Here is a 23,135-nt window from a genome sequence, read left to right on the forward strand (position 1 = left end):
TTAAAAAAAGGATGAGAGAGATGAGAAAATTCATAAGACTTTGCGGGTCCAGCTGCAGGAGCATTTTTATTTCATTGTTTGTTTGTTTGTTTATTTATTTTTCTTCAAAAGCGAGTGTTACCCTTTCTGGTTGTTCTCAACACTGACAAAAAGACAGATGGTAGAGACCAAACACAAAGCGTAAAGGTGAGTGACTCCTGATCATATTACACAATCAGAAATGACTCCAACTCTTATTTATGTGCTGATGTATCAGTTTTTACAGGTTGAATCTGCTGCCGTATATAGTAAAAAAAACCAACAAACAAAAAAAAAAAACAACTATTAATGGTTCTTTAAAGTGCTTAAACTCACCAGATCTCTGGTTCAGTTCATTTAAATGTTAGCTGATTGTCTTCATGAGTAGGTGGCTTGAGTGACCATTGTATTGAGTTTCTAATGTGAGACCACAGCACAGTTTATTATCGTCTTGGGCAAATCTGTTTTGAAAAATTCCAAATTTTTTAAAAAATTTCACTGGAAACATCCATCCCAGGCTTTCATGTTTCTCTCTTAGAGACTGTTCCATTTTAACTCCCTGTCTGACTGCTGCTGGCACAGAAATCCAAACAATACTGTGGTGTTATCTCAGCCTCAACAGTCTGCACTGAAATGAGCTTTATTGACTTTGGCATTTTCCGTTCTCTCAGCACATGATGCATAGGAAGATTCAGCAATAGTGATAGATATCTCCTGATTATATGTCTCCTCTAAGAATTGTATATTTAAATAGGTTGAGGGCTTTGCACTGCAGTTTCATCTTTAGGATGCAGGACTGTGTTCATTATACAATCTTTTGCCTTATATCTCATTGCTTAAGTGAACGTTTGAATCATGAATGCTCAGCTATTTAACACGAATAGGCTGAAGTCTGACTACTTTCAATCATTTTTAAATTCACCATTCAGTAAGAATGTTAGTAGTTTCAAACCCCAGTGGCTGGCTCATTGTCTTCAGAGCTCCACTTGAGAAGGATGTGAGGGGCTTGCCTGTGTCACCACTCATCACAGGGATAATTACTGCACACACACACAAACAAACAAACAAATCCTGTCATACACATAAAATGCACACACAAAGACACACATGCACACACGGACTGACCGACTGGAGCTGAGCTGCTGCACATCATTAAATTGGGAAATGAATCCTGAATGAAGCCCTGGCTCCTTTCCAGATAAGAATCATCAGGCTTTTGGGGATTCACCATAAAATTTCTAATTAACATATTTATTCTCTGGCTGTCACAAGCCTGAGACTGTGCACTGCCAAGTTCAGGTTGTACTTGAAGCTCAGATATTTTTATGGACAGCATAATACTTAAATCATTGGAATGAATGACACCTGGTCACAAAAGCCCAAACAAGATGTAAATAAAGAGATGCACTCCCGCTCCCATTCTTGGATCTCTCGATGTCTGATCCAAGATGGTGCCGCTCAATGGTGTACACAGCAGTGTGATTGGTCACCCAAAGCAAATAATACAGGTTTTCCCTTGAGAGGTGTCATGGAAGCTAGGAGCAGCAGACATTAGCCTTGGTCTGGTCCGATGCTAATAGACACCAGCTTGGGGGCTGGTAGTAAATCGTGAGTAGAGGGCAGCACTAACAAATACATCACTTCCCCAGGGAGGCCCAGGTCAGGGTCTGTCTGCCCTGCAGTCTGGCCTGTAGTGCCAGACGCAGCCACAACCTCATTTAACACACCCTATACCTAAAGGCAGGAGAGCGGTACAACCAGCTCCTCCTTTTCAAAACGGGCTTAATTTGATTTCCTCATACAAGAACCGACGTTAATATCCCAAACTTGATAGTGTGGTTTAGTGATAACGCTGTAAATTAGTCTGTCTGAGCTCCAAATTAAGCTGTGACATTTTAGTACTGAGCCAGCCGATGCCTTTGGTTGGACAGCCAGGAGAAGGAGATAAAAACAGGCCAGGCTGCCATTGTTTAAAGACAGAAAATGGCTCCTCTTAAATCCTGTTTCCTCTTTCTTGTTATCCGTCACTTAGAAGCTGAGCTCACAAGCGTACAAAAATAATGAATTAAACTGAATTATGCAGATGAATACAATTAAATTGAGCAAACTCAATCGTGAATATTATTCTCTGATGCTTGAATGAAAATCTGGTTTTGATGACCATGACAGTTATTATTTTAAACAATTGGTTTAATTGCCTCAGATTGGATGAAGGTCTGATACCCCAAGCTGCCTGGCAACAAGAGGGAAAATTGTAACGCTGCATGTTTTATATGCACATTCCTGTTTTGGTTTCTCGTCTCTTCCCCATGCATTCATCATGCAGCACTAGACTTGTGATGGAGGCATAATTAGATGACAATGTGTAACAAAAGAAAATGATGACTTAACTAGAAGTTAATCAATGGCCACTTAGCCTTTCATAAGTTTGTTTAAATCTTTAAACAACCGGCTTGAACCAAGTTGAGCTTCTGTCTGCTCCCACCTGAACAGTGTCTACCAAGATGCCAAAGATGTGAGTTCTGTGTCTGTATGGATGTATCTCACTACAATGTTACATCTACTGAAAACACGGTGGCTGAGTTTCTGTAATTGGACCTCTTCGCCGATCAGTTTGCCCATAGCGCAGTCAGTCGATCAGATAAACCTGAGAGAGGAATGGAAAGTGTGGTCCTCCTCTGTCTCTGTCCCTCAGCTTGTCATCCGCCGGCTGATGTGATCGATCTGGCAGAGAAGCCTAATGGCATCATGGCCACGGCAGTGATTAGCCGAGCAAAATGAGCCCATGTGGGCCGCGTCGGTCCCAGTTGCAGTGCACTAGATCAAAAAGATAGCTCCCAGCAAACTGCGCTGCATGGCAACTAACATTGATCTGTGGCCGAAGCTGTATGTGTCTGTCTCGCTCATTCTCCCTTTGTCCCCCTCTCTCTCTCTTGGCAGCTGATGGACACAAAATGGAACAAACTCAGTATTATGATTGATAGTCGCTGTAACTGGATGTGCTACCCAAGCCGATATTTTCTGCTCCTGTTTCTATCCCCCCATCTCTGACTCTCTCTCTCTATTTCTTTTGTAGTAGAGTGTGCACGTGTCGTCAGACGGTGTGGCAGAGCAGAGAGGTGGGACGTCACAGCATTTGGGACAGAACTTCACGTCAGACATCAATGATGGAGAGGAGGATGGAGGCAGCACTGCTGGCGCTGATAGTGGGACACCTCGTCACTGCGCTGGAGGTCCCACTAGACCGTAAGGCATCACAACACACACCAAATAACTCGATCAAATCAAAACGAGTGTAAATGGACTGATGTTATCTGTCGGTTTTATCTTTAAGCAGATTATTGATTTGTTAATTGCCAAGGAATTAAGTCTCAGGAGATTAGCAGTCCTATTTCATTATCATGACTTTTCTGTTTTGTTTTGTTTTTTGGCTCTAACATTGAGTTTTTCCTTATTTTTATTTATGCCTCACGCAGCATTTTTGGTTGCAAACAACCAGCGTGCCCTACACATTTGTAAATCAAAATCAAATCAAAAGTTTCCATAGCTCAAGATGATTTTTCCATCTAAAACCTGAACACATTCGGTGTACTCATGTATGACTAATCGACAAATGTATTTTATTATAGTTGAATTTGATGCAAATCAAGGTCATAACAGGTTCATTTTTTGTCAATTAACCAATGCTTTTTCACGTTACATTATTATATATGCATATATAAAAGGTTTTCCAGGGTGACCTCCAGCTGCTCTTACATATCCAATATATATGCCATATATATATATATATATATATATATATATGGCTGGTGAGAGCTGTTTACTACTAGAGGCTGGCATTCCTCATCTGGAGACTGGCCCATTCCAAAGTAATAATGCATGAAGAGATTTTTCCACACTAATGCCTGGTTCTCTTTACTGTCATGATCTTTCTCTCTTGTTTGCTGATTCTTGGCGAAAACACTAAAGTCCTGGAAGGATGTAAGTGTCCAGTGTGAACAGGACAGTGTGTTTGCAGTTTATTTTGTTGTGCATCAAAGGTTATATTTGACTTCTGCATGGCTTTTTTTTTTTTTTTTTTTGTTAAATTCTTGTTTATGTTGAAAATTACGAGTTGCACAGTGTGATTTGCAGTGGACTGATAGTGGTGGTATATTGCACGCTGTGATCCCTTTGTTTTTCTGTTTGCTGCTTTTGTTCTGTGTTCTTGCAGGAATATAATGTTTCTCATAGAGTGATATTGCAAACAGCATGAGGCCTTATGCCATTTGTTGTCATAGTCCATTAGTTTTCTCCACAGCATTAGTAGGAATGCATTAAGCATCTGATCATTGCAATGAAGTGAAATGTACCTGATCGGTCTGCATGTGCGTTCTCAGAGGTTGTCTGTCAGCAAACAGCTGTGTATCAGTCCGTGTGGTAAGTCTGCATGTTATTTGTGATGGCTGCTTGTGCTGTCAATACAGCATGATGCATGATGATTCCAGCATCGCCTACCACCAACAGAAAAAAGCTTAGCAAAGCAGTAAAGGTCGTGATTTAATATCACCCTCTTTCTGATCGCCTCCAGTGCCGCAGCCACCGACCATAACTCACCAATCCCCAAAGGATTACATTGTAGACCCACGGGAGAACATCATAATCCACTGCGAAGCAAAAGGGAAGCCTCATCCCAGGTAGGAAGCTGGAGTGTGATTTCACATTCATGATGCTCTTAGAAGAAGATAAAAAAATACTGCAGGTCTGGAGTCAGCACCCACCATCAAATTTTAAGCAAAAGGCCTCAGCTGACAGCAGATTTAACGTGTGATGGGTGAAGGTCTGATTTATACAAATGTCATGATAAAGCCTATTTTTATCTACAGTGCATACTGCTGAGGCTGAAATGAGATTATGCTTTCGAATCTTTTACCCCAAGTCACTCCTTTAGATATCTAACCCTAACCCTGATTTATTTGCTCACACCAACTGATTTATATTCTCTCAGAAAAATGCTTAAATTTCTTGGCCTTTAACATTAATTTTCACTAAAACCAATCGATATATAACAATTTTCACACTTTAAAATGCTAATATGAAGTCCCTGAAATCTTGCACTCTTACACAAAGGAAAGGGAAGACAAAGCTTCATCAGGTTTCATTTGTCAAGCAGTGAAAGCTAATCTGTTTCATCGGGACTCGGAGGATGCAAATTGTGACAATGTGATTTACAATTAGTTATGAAGAGATAATCTTGCAACCCTCCTTTGTTTTCATTTAGTTTCTCTTGGACAAGAAATGGGATCCACTTTGACATCGACAGCTACCCTAATGTGGTCATGAGGCCCCACTCTGGGACCCTGGTGGTGGACATCAGCAGAGAGAAGGCCGATCATTATGAGGGGGAGTACCAGTGCACAGCAAGGAACAAGCATGGAACTGCCATTTCCCACAACATAGTCGTACGACAATCCAGTGAGTGCCGCACAGCCAAGCATAATATTCTTCTTTACCTCCATTGTCCGACCATCATGTATATCTCACATCGCGTAAAAACTATTCCTTTTCTTTTCTTTTTTTAACAATAAAGTTGCGTTTTCCATCTTAAGAGCACTCCTGGAAGGTAATGGAGCATGCAGACATCAGTATGCCTGATTTTGCAGATAGAACAGAACATCCCTTTGTATTATCCCCCAGCATATTATTATTCAGTCAGCCACCATTTTTCTTACCTCACATCGTCACCTCTATCATGTCAGCGACAGCCCATTAGCAACCATCATATTACAGTTCCTCCTCCAATCCACCGATGACTGACGTGTGTTTCCTTTTCCCAAACAATCCAGGGTCCCCCTTGTGGTCGAAGGAGAAAATCAAGCCAATTATTGTTCAAGAGGGCGTGTCCTTGGTGCTGCCATGCCGACCGCCCGCTGGCCTCCCCCCTCCCATAATATTCTGGATGGACAACAGTGAGCACTTCAGTCATGGATTATTTGTTTTTCTAGCTGGCACATGACAATTTATATTCATTTTTTAAAATGCTGTTTGTGTCAATAATCACTTTGTTTCTAAATGTAGCCATTCAGACTGACTGTCTGTCAGACTTCAGTTGACAAAACAATCTCACCACAACTGCCACAGCAGCTGCACCACGGCTTTTGATCCTAACCTAGGCAGAGGGAGATTCCCACTTGTCTTGAAACTCCAGATCTTCACTTTTCCTTTTTCCAAGTTGTCTTCATGAGATTAAAACTTTTTTCTCACACAACAGTCACACCACAAACTTCAGTTTTCATCTTAACTGAATGACTGAGGAGCAGCTACTGAGCGGACCTGATGAGATTGTTTGTGTCAGTTTGGTTTAATTTCTTGAAGTTTTCACTCTTCTACCTGTAAAATTTCAGCTCCCTCTTCATTAGAAATAGAAATTATTCAGACTGTGTGGTCAACAGCATTTCTTCCACTTCCACAATGCTATTGCCTCCAAGGAAAATGGCTTCTGAGGAAATGTTTTTTTCATGAAAACATAAACTGTGGTGTTTTCTTTTTATAATTTAGATTAACTGGTCCATACAGCTTTACCAAATACACATTTAAACTGCTCCACACTTGGGAATATTTTAATTTGCTCCACGTTTCAGACTTTCAGAGGCTTCCTCAGAGCAGCAGGGTGTCCCAGTCCCTGAACGGAGACCTTTACTTCTCTAATGTGCTCCAAGAGGATTCCAGGAATGACTACATCTGCTATGCCCGCTTCCCACACACACAAACCATCCAGCAGAAACAACCCATCACCGTCAGGGTCCTTAACCGTAAGTCTGACTCCATGTGAGGAGAAGAAAGGGCTTAAATCCACTGAACGCGTAATGAGCTACCATGACTGAGACTAATGGTGTGTGTGTGTGTGTGTGTGTGTGTGTGTGTGTGTGTGTGTGTGTATATGTGACTGTGCGTTGAAAGGCAGTTCAATTCCAGTAGTCTGCGCAAGCCTGACTGTGTAGGAGGGAAACAGCATTTCCTATCTTTAATCCCATCCTAAGAGACGCCAGTGGTTGTTGTCCCACTGAAAAGACATATTGTCAATGCTCTCATGGCGTCCTGCGCACTGTGCCAAGCAGTCGTTCATTTTATTTGTTCTGTGAGACATCTGAACCAACAACAAAGACCTCTCTCATTCAGTGTAGCATTTTTTTGTTGGCCTGACGGCTGACTGTTCCCACCAGAGTTTTATGACGATTGTCCCTAATTTCAGATTTTTAGATAATTTCAAGTTTTGTTCTGTCAGTTATTTTGTTCTGACCATTTCAACTTGTTGTGTTACAGTGGATGCAATCAATGACACAATGGCAGCTTTTTACAATGACACTGAATTATTTAGTGGTGAGTTTTGGCACCCCCTAGTGTTTTTCCCCCAATCTAGTGCTCCAAACTCTGGCTTTTACCCACTAATACTAACCTTTCCTCATGCCAACCCCAAAGCTTTGTTCCATCACGTTGATTTATTTCTGGTGGGATTTGGCACCTCCTAGTGTTTACCCCCCAATGTAGAGCTCTAAACTGTAGCATTTGCCTGCCGGTACTAACCTTAAAACACAAGAATCCAGGTTAATTCAGTATCCTTCCTTCACTCCCCCTCTATCCAATCAAAACCCCTCTGATAACTCTTCACCTCCTCCTGTCAGCTGCTGAAACAAGCACTGCATGATGGTTCCAGCACCACCTGAGCTGATTGAATAACTTTGGACAGCATCTGTACAGTCTGTGCGGCACTTTGAGAAACCAGATTACATAGCAACTACAACTAAAGTAGTTGGGTGATAATTTGCAAAGGGTTAGAAGTGATAAACAATGCAATTGGTCTTAACTCAATTCCTTAAAGATGTGCTGAAGTTTTTCCTTTTTTTATCATGCTTGTCAGAACAGCTGCAGACTTCATTTCTCTTTCCCTGCTGCTCTGCAGTGACTTGTTAATTTACCTGTCACCAACTGTTTTCATCTCATTTCATTTTGTTTTTGCTCACTTTGGCTAACTAGAACTACCACAGCCCAGCCATTTGGCTTTTCTACCCACAAAGCCCAAAGGGCAGCTACATGGCTGGATTAGTCTGGAACTAATATCCTAACTCAAGTGTGAACAGCCCAACTTTTCACCGTTGTTCTGTAAATGAGGTCCTTAGTATCGTTCAAAACCACGCCCACCCTTCCACCACACACACCCAGTAGGCCTGCTTTTACATTTTCCATCAATCTTTATATGTACTTTTTATTTATCTATTTTCTTATTTTGTTGTTTTCACCAGGAGTTTTGTGTTTGTCAAAAATTTAAACTCCACTCAAAGCACCCCGTGTCAACTTGAGATGCACTTTCAGAAGGCCAAACTTTATAATAACACTGGATTTTTGTCATGTAATACACGTGTTGAAAGTTAGGTCTTTAGGTCGCACCAGGAATGCATATGTACGCACTTGGGATGTGTGAACCTAAATTTATGGAAGCAGATAAGTCACACAAAGTGCTGCATGGTTATACAAGAAAGTGTGTACCGTATTTTACGCACTATAAATCGCACTTAAAATCCTTAAATTTTCTCAAACTCTAACATTATCATAAACATTTACTGGAATTTTGTATTTTTCATTGAAGCAGATCTAGCTAAATCAGTAGCAGTAGCAGTTATTTATTCATTTTCAGTTTTGTACTAAGTTTATCTCAGGTTAGTTTTTTTTTTTTTTTTTACCCCAGAGAACAGTTCACTGGTAATAAAAACCCACAAGAAGCAATAGCAAAAAAAAAACAAACAAACAATAAAATTAAATGTATCTAACAATGAAATATTGGAATCACGAAGGACAGCCAAGAAAGTGAGGTTGATTCACTGTCTCATACAGAAGAGATGATGACAGTTTCCTTTGTACGTCTCTGTTGTGTGTGACTGTAGAAGACCCAGTGGACGAGAGGAAGCCAACCTTCCTCATTCCATCTGGCCCCTCCAGCTCCAAGATGGTGTTGAGAGGACAGGTGCTGGAGATGGAATGTATTGCAGAGGGACTGTAAGTGAAAGAGTCTGCCATTACTTCAGTCCCAAAAGCCTCAAGTGCCCACCTGCTCAAGTGTCATCACCCTCTCACTTCACCCTTTGAATCCAGGCCCACCCCTGAACTTTCCTGGACCAAAGTGAGCGGAGATCTTCCTGCCAAGCGCACATCCTTCCTGCACTACCAGAAGTGGTTGCGTATCGTGAATGTGTCGGAATCAGACGCAGGAGATTACCGCTGCACAGCCAGGAACCGGCACGGCACAGTGCACCACACCATCCATGTCACAGTCAAAGGTGCTGAAACACACCGCTATCCAAGCAGGCCGCACTCGCTCCTTCTCTTTACGTCACTTTATTCTCCCTCTCCCTCTGTTTCGTAATTGATTTCTGCACACATGCCAGCCGGGCAGTGAGTTCAGTGATTAATTCTCCAGCCTTCTGTTCTATTTTCAGCTGCGCCATATTGGATCAGCGGTGCTCCGAGGAACCTTGTCCTAGCTCCAGGAGAGAATGGCGTGCTGACCTGCAGGGCCAGTGGCACGCCCAAGCCCTTGGTCATGTGGGCAATGAATGGCATCCCCATAGAGAGTCAGTGCCACCTGCTCCTTTTGACCAAAGCTCTTCCTGCTTGTTATAATCTGAATATTGTTAGATTCAATTATCTGAAACAGGATTATACTTAATCATTTGTTACTTTAGCAGCACCTGGAAGGATAGTGCATTTTTGACACTTTTCCCTTTTTTTTTTTTTTTTTTTTTTTTAGTAAATTTTTTTTTTTTGTTGTTGTTGCTAGAAGGAAATTTTTGTTAACCTTGAAGACATTCAGGCATCTTGTGTTTTCCACAAACAGATTCCCCTAAAGATGTCAGCAGAAAGGTGGAGGACGACACCATCATCTTCACTGATGTACAGACGGGTTCCAGCGCTGTCTATCAGTGTAATGTCTCCAATGAGTACGGTTACCTCTTGGCCAACGCCTTTGTCAATGTCCTCTGTAAGTTCATTACACCAGATCCATTTGTATTTCAATGCTGTTTTCCATTTGCATTGATTTCTGGAGTGCAATAACATGTCAATAATTGCCACTGCCGTGCTGCAGCTGAGCCTGCAAGAGTGCTGACACCAGCCAACAAAGTCTACCAGTTCATCAGAAATAGCCGGGCGCTGATAGACTGCGCCTCCTTTGGGTCACCCATCCCTAAAATTACATGGTGAGTTAATGAACTTTTCACTGAGGCACGTCAATAAGGGTATTGTATTTCTTCAAAGGACCACACTCTGTCTCTCTTTCCCCCAGGTTCAAAGACAGCCGATCCAGCACCCTGGATGGAGAGCCGTACATTTTCCACGACAATGGGACTTTAGAGATTCCTATAGTTCAGGCCCGAAACGGTGGCAAATACACCTGCGTGGCCAGAAACACCCTTGGTATCTATGAGAATCACGTCTACCTGGAGGTCAAAGGTGAGAATCTTTTTTTTTTTGACACCATTAGAGAGACCGTACCACCTTTTCTGTACCACAAACGCCTGGCTACTAATTCAGCTGGATCAGGCTTCATCTTCCTTCTCTCCCCCAAGTTCCCTGTCACTATCACTGTCCTTATCACATAAGCTGATTCCTTCTGTTTCCAGTCTTTATGCTAAGCCAACAAGATGCTGTCTGCATTTTTGTATATTTGCTGCAGTCAGAAAGTTTTTTTTTTTGCTTAGGAAGCTTCCTAACTGAGATAAATGACCTGGAAGTATCAAAGTGGCAGCTGGTCTATTTCTCTCTGAATACTGAGTAAAGGAACTCCAATGCTTTATATAGTATCTCCTATAATATAGGATGAACTAGACCTTCTATTACAATAGGAAAGGAGATTATGTTGATCCTGCAACTGCTTGCAGCAGCATCATTTAAAGCATTGCACTTGTATAGTTTGACCTGAGCACACCCACATAAATGTAAAGACAAAAAGCGTCTATGAGAAAACTTCGAATGACTGGCTGAACTGCATATCCATGAAAATGGATTTCAGCTCTTTCAGATTCAGTTGGGAGTCATCTTAAGGAGAGAACACATCAAATTTCTCTTTCACGATATCATAATCACAACAAAATGCTTTACACAGAAATGTTGCATTCATGTTTGAATGTGCCTGACCACCTTCCTCTCTCCCCATCAGAGCCCACCCGAATTGTTAAGCAGCCCGAGTACAAAATGGTCCAGAGGGGCAGGTCTGTAGTGTTTCAGTGCAAGGTGAAACACGACCCCTCGCTCATCCTCAATACGATGTGGCTGAAAGATGATGAAGAGCTGCCTGATGATGACAGGTCAGAGCTAGTTTTCAGGACTAGGGATGTTTCAATTGCAAAGCTGTTAACCTTGTGTTTGACTCATTCTGTGTCAGCAGTGATGGAACTAGTCATTACTTGTTTAGCCCAGCTACCTTATATGAAGTTCAAATCCTGAGCTGGTTCTGCCCCAGGTTTTTGCTTTTTAAAGAGAACTTTCCTCTTCCTTGCTGGCAGGCACTCATCACACTATATGAACTGCTTTCTTGACAGATTCATTGTAGGCTATGACAGCCTCACCATCACTGATGTGACAGAGAGTGACGCCGGCATGTACACCTGCATCACCAACACCAGTCTGGACCATGACTCAGCCAGCGCTGAGCTCACTGTTGTTGGTATGTCCTGCTTTGTATTAGTAAAATAAACACAAACTGATTAAAGTGTAACCCTCTCTCCATCTCAGGTCTTCCGGGTAAAGTCAGTCCCTTCAAAAACTTGCATAACAGATTTCCATTCAGCCCTTCAAGGTTAATTGCCTGAAAGTTTACTGAAGAGAGTTGGAGCAATTCAGTCATCAGCATGAATATTTAACTGTTGCCTTCTTAGCGAGCCAGATAATCTTTGCTTTTCTTTTTTTTTTCTTTTATTATGGTTTACTGACCACTAAACTCCCTATTTCACTCCTGCCCTCCTAACCAGCAGAGGCCACACCAAAACCAGCTGTTGTCTACGGTAAACCTGCAACACACATGAGCACCCAGACGTGCTCTGCTGATGTGGCCTTGTGTTGTTTATTGGATGTTCTGTGTACTGCAGCATGTTGTGGCCTGAAGACAATGTTTCAAACTTTGCTTTAAATTTTGACCGACCATGCTAAATGTCCGTTTCCCACTATTTTGTAATTGTATCATTTTACATTTTTTCATATTTCTAAGTTTGAATGCTTTAAACCACTGATGCAAAGGTGGAGCAATTTCCTCTCACATATCAATGCAAAGATGATTCACAAAGCAAATATCTCTCCATTTCGCCGCTTGGGAGATTTTTGAAATGCACCATTTACTTGTCACTCATTTACTCAAAGCATGTAGTTCACTTTATCACTGCAATTTCAAAACACGAGCATCAATTTAGCCTCTCCAGTGAGCCTGAGGCTCGATTTCATGCAGAGTGATTATGGAAGAAGCTCAGATTGAGCATCAGTCGTTTCATATGCGTGATGTGGTGTCTGCATGTGCATCATGGGGCAAATAAAGAAAAAGAGGAGTAACTGAAAAGCGCCTTTGTTTTTATCAACATACTGGGAATTTTTCATTTTTATTGTAGTATGGAAAAAAGACAAATGTAGCCTTTTTTTGTTTCATCATGTTGTTGCATGAACTCGTCATACTGTAACTTTAATGCTGTCCCAGTTCGAGGTGTTCATGTTACTTCAACCTCCCCCCAGAGAAACCAGACCCCCCAACTGACCTGGAACTGACGGACAAGAAAAAGAAGAGTGTTCAGCTCACTTGGATCCCTGGAGATGAGCATAACAGTCCTATTCAGAGTATGGCCTTTCTTTGTGTGTGGAAATTGAAAGCTTTTCTAGGTGAAGCAGTTTTAAAGGGCCACTGCACTGATTTTCACATGTAGAATTAATACAGTATGTGGCAACAGATTTCCTGTCTTATGTCATCAAAGCCATTAAAAAGCCATTATATCTCCTAGAGAAAGCTGTCACTGCTGTGGGATTGAATATAGCCCATATACAGTATAATTGTGATTCAGTGCTTTTCATTGTGATTTCACAGGATATCAAGTGTTATTTTTCCATTGTGTATTAGCGTTGTCAGCATGTTGAACTTGAGCATGTTTTAGTAAAAGCTTTTTTAGAAACAGCATCCGAATTTGGGGCACACATTTCCGTTTCATAAACGTGCTGTTACACCATGTATAAGGTGTTCAGTTATGAACTGTGCTTTTTGTAATTTTGCACAGAATTTCTGATCCAGTATGAAGACTCACTGCACCACCGAGGTCACTGGCACAATCTTACCGAGGTCCCTGGAACCACGACAACAACCTACCTCAAACTGTCCCCCTACGTCCACTACACCTTCAGAGTTTTGGCCTACAATGATGTTGGATTCAGCCGCCCCAGCGCCCCCTCAAGGATGTACAAAACAGAACCTGCAGGTAGAAATTCAGCTGACCCACTGTGCCCTATCTAAATAGACAACATTTTACCTTGATATTCAGTTATTTTCTGCTGTTTTGTGAGCAAACATATTAACATAGTAAGATGAATTCCTTGTTGCAGAAGCAGGTGGATTGTGTTGATGTGAGCCTCAGGGGAAAGGATTCCCATTGGATAATGTTTCAGTTTGTCTTTAATATTTTTTTTTTTCAGCTCCAGACGAGAACCCAGCAGGTGTTAAGGGATTTGGAACAGAACATGACAATCTTGTAATCTCATGGAAGGTAATAATGTTGTAAAAGACTTTTCATTCTAGTCCTGTGGCACTTACTGGTGCCCAGAGACCACCAAGAGACATATGAGATTTCCTCAAATGCTTTTCTTTACTATCATACAAAAAGTCATATATTGCATTGTATGAAGCCATACGTTTTTCTGAAAAAGTATTATTTTGAAAAATAAGTCACTTCTAAAACTTTCTGTTCTGCAGCCACTGACAAGCCTCCAGTCTAATGGTCCAGGGCTTCAATATAGAGTAATGTGGAGGCAGAAGGCAGTAGAGAATCAGTGGACCAAAGTGACCGTGGCCAACACCACCAAGTTTGTTGTTTCTGGAACGCCCACATTTGTTCCATATGAGCTAAAAGTTCAGGCTGTGAACGACCATGGAGATGGACCTGAGCCTGCTATTGCCCACGGCTTCTCGGGAGAGGACTGTGAGTTAGACCGACTCTTAAAAAAATACAGTGCCCAAGAGCCCGAGTTGATGCTTTGGACTCCTCTCTGTGTGTTTACTTTCGCATTTAGCTGTTTTCATCTTCCTTGTGTGTGCTTACAGTGCCAGCAGCAGCTCCGGAAAACGTTCAGGCTGTGGTGCTGAACAGCACTCTGGCAGAGGTGCACTGGGACCCTGTGTCTCATAGATTAATACGGGGACATCTCAAAGGATACAAGGTGCAGAGAAGTCTGTTTACATGCAGTGTAACATGTACACCAATCCCACCAACCCCAACACACACAGAAACTTTCAATGCCCATCGCATACCACCTTTGACTCATAGGTGTACTACTGGAGAGAGCGCAGCCTCCACAAACACAACCCCCATCATATGGAGAAGCTGATCCTGACCTTCAGTGGGAACCGCAGCCATGGCCTGCTGCCTGGTCTGCACTCCTTCAGTCTCTACTCCTTCAATGTGAGAGTTTATAACGGGAAAGGCGAAGGCCCTCCGAGCCCCACTCAGCAGTTTGAGACACCGGAGGGAGGTAAGAGAAGACACGCACTCTCTTTATGAACAACTACTAAAATCTTCCATATTTTTATTCATTTCAAACAGAGTTTATTTTTTCTGGATCCAACAGCAGCGTTTAGTATAAAAGCTGCAACCGGTGATCCAAAGGAAAACATCCTGTACATTACTGGCTGTTTTATGATTATGGATGACTGAATATTGGAACAGACATCTGGTCTAAATGTCATATTATGAATTGTTAACAAACAAAAAAGAAAGAACTGACAATCACAGCGTGAAAGTCAGAAAACTGGCAGTTTGACAAAACAAATTCAAGAATTAGATTGAATCTTAACATTTAACCGTTAAATTGAGTTAGAACTCAAAAACCATCATGAGAACTAATAACAAGTAAATTCAGTTTTAAAATGCTTCTGATGGTAATTTATGAATAACACCCCCTGTGGAAATGATTGAAGCTGTATAAAAAGACCCTGCTTTGAATAATAATTTGTATCTCACATAATTTTGACACAAAATCATCAGTAAAATCTGTTATGAATTCTAAACATTACATCTACTTTTTCTCCTTGATTTAAAAATCCGGACTCCATGAAGGTAAAAATAATTTTCATTTCAAAAGTTTAATTGCTTGAAGCAAGATGTCGCCTACTTCACTGAATAGTCCATGTTCAGTGTTCATGTGTGCAGGTTTATGTGCTAATATGTGAAGGTCAAACAGCCAACTGAAGGAACAAAATACATTGTGGGCAGAGAGGGACTGCTATTTACAATTTGCAACACAAAACCATAACATCCTTGTATCAGAACCTATGTCTCCTTAATCATTCAAATGTTTATCAGGGTGTAACCCTCATTCACTTGACTTTGATGAGCTTGTGCAAGGTTTTAAGGTTGATGTTTTTTGCACAGTTCCAGGGATTCCAACCTCCCTAGTAGTCACCAACTCGAACTCGGACTCTTTAACCCTTGAATGGAGCCCCCCTCATGACCGTAATGGACACATCACTGGCTACACCCTCAAATATCAACCAGGTGAGGCTTCTAAAGTAATGAATTGCAACTCTGGGCCTCAGTGAGCCTCGTGTTTAATATCACCTTCTGTCATGTAGTTTGTAGTTTTGCCATTCTTTTTCATGTCTTGAGCTGCCATTAAAATTCAGATTATGAAACAGAAAGGAGTAAAGATAAAGGGTTAGAATAGTTTTACTTCAAGTTATTATTACTTCAATTAAACAGCACAAATTAACAAGCCAACTTTTGTCACTCCCATCTTCTATTCCTGAACCCTACACCTCTGCTCCAAATGCTTGCATTTCCACTTTTATTTTCACTATTGACACTCCAACCCCATCTACGACCCCATCCTCCTCATTCTTCCATCCAACTCACCTTCACTACTTCCCAATTTCCATCCCATTATTCTTGGCACCTTGCCTCCACCCCTGTAGTCAATAGCTCCAATGAGCTGGGCCCAGTGGAGGAGCTGGCCTTGCTCGCCAATGAGACCTCAGTCACTTTGCCCAACCTCAAGTACAGCACGCGCTACAAGTTTTATTTGAATGCGAAAACAGTCAGGGGAGCAGGCCCAGCCATTTCTCAGGAAGCATCCACCATCATGGATAAAGGTAAGGTAATAAAGGTAAATTAGAAGACTCAAAGACAGTGACATAAATAATATTGTATTTCTGCAACTGGAAAGCTAGACAATATTTATGACGCTCAATGTCACAGATCATGTGTTTTAATTACACAGAATTCAAGCAAAATTAAAGCGCATCACAGAACTCTTCAGTGCACCATACTTTAATATTTTTGACTATCTGACCACCATCAAGGAGTTTTTAAATGAGTTGGAATAAAAGATTTTCATGAGCTATTTATAGTTCTATTAAAAATATTTTTTCTTGTATTTTTACTGTTCTTTTGAAGGATCATGGTAAAACCTGATGTAGGCCAGATAAGCAAAAACATAAATGAAACATTTGGTATGGCATGTCTTATTATTTAGAAAAATATTTATTTAAATGTTTTAAAGCAAAAATGCTAAACTTCTTCATAAACAGCTGTGGTATTTGTCTTATTTCATCATATTTCGTTGAACTGCCATTTAGACGGAGCTAGCAATTTAACAAGCTGGGCCAAAATGAAGTTGGGGATTGCTCAACTCCCTTGCTATTTTCTGATGTCAAATAAATGAATAATGGAATAATTATTTTGAACTTAATTGATGTTGAAAATAATTCTAAAATTGTTATGTTGCGTGCATGTGAAATGAGCATTGTACATTGTAATGCACATTATTCCTGAGCAATTTTTAGTATTTGACACAGCATGTTCTACAAAGTGTCTTCATCAATATCCATGTCCACCCAAGTGTCATATTTGGGTGAGCCAGTGAATTGCTATAAAGGTAACCCTGTGATGCTTTGACATCAAGCAAGCTACCTTTAATTCAATCTGGCATTACGCAGCATGAACACCCGAATGTCTCTCTGTCATGTTGAAACCCCAAACTGAACAACCCGTCACAAGCATGCATTTGTTTTGTTTTGTTTTGTTGTTTTTTTTTTTTTACGATTTGAGAAACTTCCTTTTCTTTTAAATTCCGCTGACCATCAAAATTCTCCACTGAGTTCAAAACTGGGAGAGCCACAAGGATAAACGTGCTCTGTAACATTTGCCTTTTTAATGTCATGTGATAGAACTATACAAGTCCTTACAAAGTGCCTGGCAACGTCTTTGGCTCCACTGACCCTCCCCCTTCCCTTGCTGGCTGGTGGTGATCCTTTCTGCCTTATGGCAAGGCTTTGCTTGGCATGCCAGAGAATCCTGTTCTGTGTGTATAATGTGTATAATCAGCGTCTGTGGAAAGTGTTTGTCCACCTGTGTGTCTCTTGTCTTGTCTTTACACTTTACTGTACTTTATAGGAAACAGACCTTGCATCCCATAGCATGTCATTGGCCCCATGAGAGCACAGATACTGTAGTGCTGTGATTGTCGTACAGTCCACGTCTGATTTGTGATAAGCTTTGTGTATTCTTTTGGTTTGTGATCTAATTTGAATACGGTGCTGTGCGAGGTTATGTGATTGTGGATTGAGTAATGATAATAGCATGCAATGAGAGAATTAAAGCATGTAATTGCCAGTTATCGAATTATCCTCTGACCGGCAGACCAATCTTGATGGTTGTTTTTGTTTTGTTTCTTTTCCTTGTGTGCTTAGTGCGGCCTGCGAGTCCTTTTGGGAACGTTAGCTACACGGTTGGAGAGGATGGGGCCCTGATCAGTTGGGAGTACTTGGGCCCAGAGAAAAAAGTTTATGTAGAATACATAGTGCAGAACCGTAAGCATGGCATCTTTATTTGTGTCAGTCCTACACATAGGTGGCAAGAGATCCCTACTTCATTACAGGCTTGAGCAGGTGAATAGAAATATTGGCAGTCACGTTGCTGTTGGTTCCTGCCAACATGGACCCAGATGTGATAAACCAGGCTGCCTTTGATTGGATTGCTAATTATTCTTTGCTGTTATTGACCGGAGTTGTGAGCATTTCCCATGATAATCTCACCGGAGCTCATGTAGACAAATTTCATAAAAACCAACAAAAACATTCTTGTTATGCCATATGAGTATGACTGTAGTGCTCTCCATTGTTTTTATCCACCTGCAGTGAGGATGACAAGCACCATTTTATTGTTGTATGGCTCTCTCACACCTACTTCTTAATGGCTTGAATTTGGTAAATCTCATCATAATAGATCCTAGTCCTTTAGAAAATGCCATAATCAGAAACATTATCTTCTATGTCAGTATCAGTCAGACCCATTTCATATTTGGCTCTTCATCACATCACAGGTACAGGAGCCCTGAGAGCTCAACTCGCTGCTGCTGCATAAAATGCACATAAACGGACAAAATTAAAGCGAATGAAGAAAACTATATCGCCAGTTAGACAGCATATCTGCGGCACCCTGTGAGGAGGAACTATTGACACTGTGCAAGCAGAAATGCTAGCATTTTAGTTTAGCATGTTAGCATGCTAACATTTAATAAAACACAACAAACACCATTCTCCAGTAATCAAAACACCTCACTAAAAATCCCCATGGGTGCCTCAGTAGAGGAAACATCAGGTGATCACCAAAAAGACTAGGATCATCCTCTGGTGACCATGAACGCAATATGCTATGGCTGTCCATATAGTAAAGATCAAGATATTGCAAGATGTTGAGCAACATGGTCGTCACTATCCTCTGTTGTTCAGTGACCATAGATGGTCAATAAAAAGATTTGAACTGTTTTCCACAGAGCCCTTCTTTATTTGGCTGGGTTCTTGTAATTTGTCCCATGTTCTCAGTGTTTGTTTCTGTGTACTGCAAATGTGCTGTCGAGTTGGTGAGATCGAAATTAGTTTGAGCTTTCAGGGCATCTGTGAAAAATTACTAAATGGACTAAAATAACAGTGGGACCGTATAGATCTAATATAGCTTAATATAACTGTCTGTAGCGTAACTCCATGCCAGTAGATGCCAGTGTTTTTTCAACCAGCCAACAACCGACTATGTCATGACCTTTGTGGCGCAGTAGACGTGTTCGCTCCATCAAACGCACCTCTCTTTATGAACGTCCTTCTGCAGGTGAAGGGGAAGAGGAATGGCAGAAAGAGCTTGTGAATGGCTCTCAGAACTTTATGCTAAAGAGCTTAAAGGGGGGCCTCGCCTATAAGGTGCGTTTGGTGGCCAAAGGTCACCATGACCAGCTGCTCCACCACTCTGAAGAGCTATTGGTCACAGTACCAGGTGAGGCAGTTCCTGGGCGGTTGCCTCCACCTTGGCCCGGCCCGGCCTTGCACTGTGTTTTGTTTAAATTGTGTAGCAGTTGTTGTAGTAGTGCTGATGATTAATTATTACCCAGTCAAGTATGGGTTAACAGTGTTGTGGTAACTCTGTGCTGTAGTGATATAGACAGTATATATCAGTGTGCATGATTGTTCGGTTCAGTATAGCAGAGTCAGCCCTGTAGACTTGGTAATTAGTTGATATCATTCTAATATAGAAATTCAATATATGTTTTGTGTTTTGTTTTGTTTTTTTTTCACCCAGTGAGCCTACCTCTTTATGTGTTTGTGTGTCTGTCTGTGTGTATCCATGGCGTCTTTGTGCATCTTAGTCAGACAAAGATTGATTTCCTATAATTACTACTAATGTGGTTTCGATGACTTTAAATTGCCGTTAGCCTAATATGGAGGTTTCTAACTCCTCTAACATCCAAGTGGCCTTTTTTTTTTTTTTTTATAACAATAAGCAATCGTGGTTCAACAAACTAAATCTCTAACTAGTACTATAGGAATGCTAAAAGACGTTTAACACCGATTTATTATACTTATCACATATTTGTTTTAACACGTCAGTGTGGATTATTGATTCTGTATTTTCCCTCCGATTGGTGAAAGCCATAAATTCTAACTGTTCTTCATCCTCTTGGGCCAGCTGTGGCAAGCAGACAGGTGGACATCGCCACTCAGGGATGGTTCATTGGCCTCATGTGTGCAATAGCTCTCCTCATCCTGATCCTCCTGATTATCTGCTTCATCCAGAGGAATAAAGGAGGCAAATACCCTGGTGAGTTGTTGCTGAAAAACCATTGTAGACCTGTCATAGAAAAACCCACGCTTCTCTTCTTCATTCTTTTCTAGCATTTAATTATCTTTTGATAGGATTTTCCGATTAGTTTTAGTTTTGTTTTTGGACAGAAAGCATTAAGAACAGAATCAACAACAACAACAATATTCGTTTGTCATCGTCTTTCAGCAATATTCAATCTGAAGAGTTAACAACTTCATACTTTATTCCATATAATATACAATGCTCCACATAGTCATCACAGGCTAGTTAGTCTGCATTGTAAGCAGTTTTTAGAAATTTAATTTACTCCTCCATTTCACAGTCAAAGAGAAGGAGGATGCTCACACAGACCCGGAGTTCCAGCCGATGAAAGAAGACGACTGCACTTTTGGGGAATACAGGTGAGAGAAAATGCTCTGGCCTCTGGAGTCCTCAGAGCCAATTTTACCCATCAACCCCTGCCCCATCCCTGCTTTGTGCCCAGATCTGCTCTCTCAGGGGGCTGGAGCTCTGCACCCCGCCCCCCCAACCCTTACAGCTGACCAATAAAATGACCCAGGATCACCACTAACAAAAAGTCTAAACAAGAAGAAGTGCCCACCATTTATTTGAACTTCTACCACTGTAAAGCACAAGATTCTTTTTTTTTCCACCTGGGCTTGGGACATCCTGGATGCTACTTGTTTGGACTGTGTATTGTATGTGCTTAATATGACATTGTGGTGTCATTTGAGAAGCAGATTTCTTCAGGTTCAAGGGATTAAGGGGTTTGGGTGTTTTTAAACTGTCAAATAAAACAGTCAGGAAAGACAAAAATAAGCTATATTCATTTAGAAAACATCTTAAAGTGACCCTAATCATCAAATCCCATTCCAACAGATAAGCTCCTCATCATACATTCTGTGTAGTGTATATATAGTATTGACACTTTGCCTAGTGTGTTGCTGCTGACATGCACAACCGTGAGGATTGAAAATCACTGAAACTATCATTCCTGCTAATCGACAGCAGTTATTCAGCTATGCTTGTTAGCACCCTCCTTCTAGGCTGCTTCTCCGATTGCACGCAGAATAAAGAAAAATCAAGCACTTTACTTCTGTATAGTGAGCATTTTTGAATATTGTTTTTATAAGTCGATTTCTACAATGTCTTGCTTTTATATTTTATATTCCTTTTTGTATTATGTATACATAAATCTATTCTATGGATTTTTTCCTGTGATAAATACATATCAATATATACAATCTATATAATATGTGATATGCATGGTATGAAGATCTGATATATGACTCTCTGCTCTGGGCAATAATGTATTGAATGGAATTAGTGGTCATATATATAGATATTTGGTATATAGATGCATATGAATCTACTTTGAAATTATCAGCATGTTTGAGGGAAGCAGTCATCATTGAGTGTACAAGAGCTAATTAATGCTTAAATCAGGCCACAAGCCAGTCTTTATTAATACTCATTTTTAAAGTGATATTCTACTTTTTGTTATTGTCAAAGAAAAAAACAATTAAATACAAAGACCAAATCCCCTATAATTCCCCTATGTATATATATATATATATATATATATATATATATATATATATATATATATGATGAGGGACCTGTTAGACTTATTCAATACACATCAGAAAACACAGTAGACAATAAATCACAAGGCAAAGTGTACAAATATTATAGTGCCTTTGTGAGAGTATAATTTATATCCAAGCTGTTTCATTCGGTTCAGCTGGCACCTACATTATGTCAATAAAGGCATAACTAAACTCAACTCGAGCTGTTCTTGTTTGACTGCAGGAGAGCCTACTGTCAGTGCAGGCTGTACATGTGCACGGCATACATGCCTGTCCAAGTGCCACACTCACGCATACGCTTTTTTTTTTTTTTTTTTTTTTTTTTTTTTTTAAAGTGTGAGCCTAGTGCAATCGTGTCTAGGAATGACGGTTGTGTTGTTGCGGGATCTCAGCTGGATCTCCTCATTCTGACCCAAGGGGGTAGGTCTCAGGAAAGGTAAGGGTGATGATAGTGTGCGGGGGTCAGAGGACCTTTCAGGGTCATCGCTCTGTAAGTCTAGCATGAGAGGGAGGGTGAAGTGGATAGATGAGTCACTGTGGAGAAAATGTTCGCCGTATTCTCATTTCAGGTTTTCACGGCTGTCATCAAGTTTAATATTTGGTCATAAAGCCTTCATCATGTCCCGTCAATGAAGAAATCTTTTTGGCCATCTGTGAATATACTCTGCTTTTTTTACTCAAGAAACTTTTGCATATAGATTGTTATCTATTGTCACAATATGTAAGATGACAAATACCAGCATTATGATGGCTTTGTGATCTTAGCCCATTGATATTCAACTCATGGATGTGGAATGTATTCAACTATCTGATATCCAAAGAAAACTTTCTTTGCAGATTTTTCATGCATTTTGCCACTCTGTGATTTTTATCATGCTTGCTTTGAAGGGTGTTTGGCTGAAACTTTGCTTTCCAAGTTTTACTCATGCCATTGCCTTGGAGTTTTCTGTTTTCCATCACAACCTCTGTCCACGAATGGGGGGGGGCGGTAATACTTTTGTCGAACAACACATTTACCACTTCATTTTTGGTTTCAAGGGGAATTTAAACAGGGTATGATTGCTTGAGCTATATTCCCCTGTTGCCTGATGGAAACCAACTAATCATCCATAGCTGCCATTTTTTTAGTCATGGAGCCAGACACAGCTTGTGCTGTGTGCAAAATTGT

The 23,135-nt window shown here is 40.8% G+C and overlaps 1 protein-coding gene across 7 annotated transcripts in view; it reads left to right on the forward strand.

The window, feature by feature from the left end:
• nrcamb (neuronal cell adhesion molecule b) overlaps positions 1 to 23,135 on the forward strand; it is a 68,746-nt gene that overhangs the window by 43,260 nt on the left and 2,351 nt on the right. Inside the window, exons 3-28 of one of the 7 annotated variants that reach the window (XM_029522215.1) lie at positions 3,095 to 3,264; positions 4,589 to 4,694; positions 5,279 to 5,472; positions 5,844 to 5,966; positions 6,639 to 6,809; positions 7,321 to 7,377; positions 8,937 to 9,048; positions 9,145 to 9,329; positions 9,489 to 9,623; positions 9,887 to 10,030; positions 10,136 to 10,247; positions 10,334 to 10,500; positions 11,207 to 11,354; positions 11,589 to 11,713; positions 12,021 to 12,050; positions 12,766 to 12,867; positions 13,299 to 13,496; positions 13,711 to 13,781; positions 13,988 to 14,213; positions 14,336 to 14,451; positions 14,559 to 14,763; positions 15,663 to 15,785; positions 17,978 to 18,097; positions 19,392 to 19,553; positions 20,244 to 20,375; positions 20,701 to 20,779. In XM_029522215.1, the coding sequence (XP_029378075.1) occupies positions 3,183 to 3,264; positions 4,589 to 4,694; positions 5,279 to 5,472; positions 5,844 to 5,966; positions 6,639 to 6,809; positions 7,321 to 7,377; positions 8,937 to 9,048; positions 9,145 to 9,329; positions 9,489 to 9,623; positions 9,887 to 10,030; positions 10,136 to 10,247; positions 10,334 to 10,500; positions 11,207 to 11,354; positions 11,589 to 11,713; positions 12,021 to 12,050; positions 12,766 to 12,867; positions 13,299 to 13,496; positions 13,711 to 13,781; positions 13,988 to 14,213; positions 14,336 to 14,451; positions 14,559 to 14,763; positions 15,663 to 15,785; positions 17,978 to 18,097; positions 19,392 to 19,553; positions 20,244 to 20,375; positions 20,701 to 20,779 (3,425 nt within the window). In that variant the 5' untranslated portion in view covers positions 3,095 to 3,182. Of the gene's footprint in view, positions 1 to 3,094; positions 3,265 to 4,588; positions 4,695 to 5,278; positions 5,473 to 5,843; positions 5,967 to 6,638; positions 6,810 to 7,320; positions 7,378 to 8,936; positions 9,049 to 9,144; positions 9,330 to 9,488; positions 9,624 to 9,886; positions 10,031 to 10,135; positions 10,248 to 10,333; positions 10,501 to 11,206; positions 11,355 to 11,588; positions 11,714 to 12,020; positions 12,051 to 12,765; positions 12,868 to 13,298; positions 13,497 to 13,710; positions 13,782 to 13,987; positions 14,214 to 14,335; positions 14,452 to 14,558; positions 14,764 to 15,662; positions 15,786 to 16,201; positions 16,379 to 17,977; positions 18,098 to 19,391; positions 19,554 to 20,243; positions 20,376 to 20,700; positions 20,780 to 23,135 lie in introns of all 7 variants that reach the window. The other 6 variants (XM_029522219.1, XM_029522216.1, XM_029522217.1 and 3 more) reach the window with 6 other exon arrangements.

Source organism: Echeneis naucrates, chromosome 16, assembly GCF_900963305.1.
Source record: "Echeneis naucrates chromosome 16, fEcheNa1.1, whole genome shotgun sequence".
NCBI lineage: Eukaryota > Metazoa > Chordata > Actinopteri > Carangiformes > Echeneidae > Echeneis > Echeneis naucrates.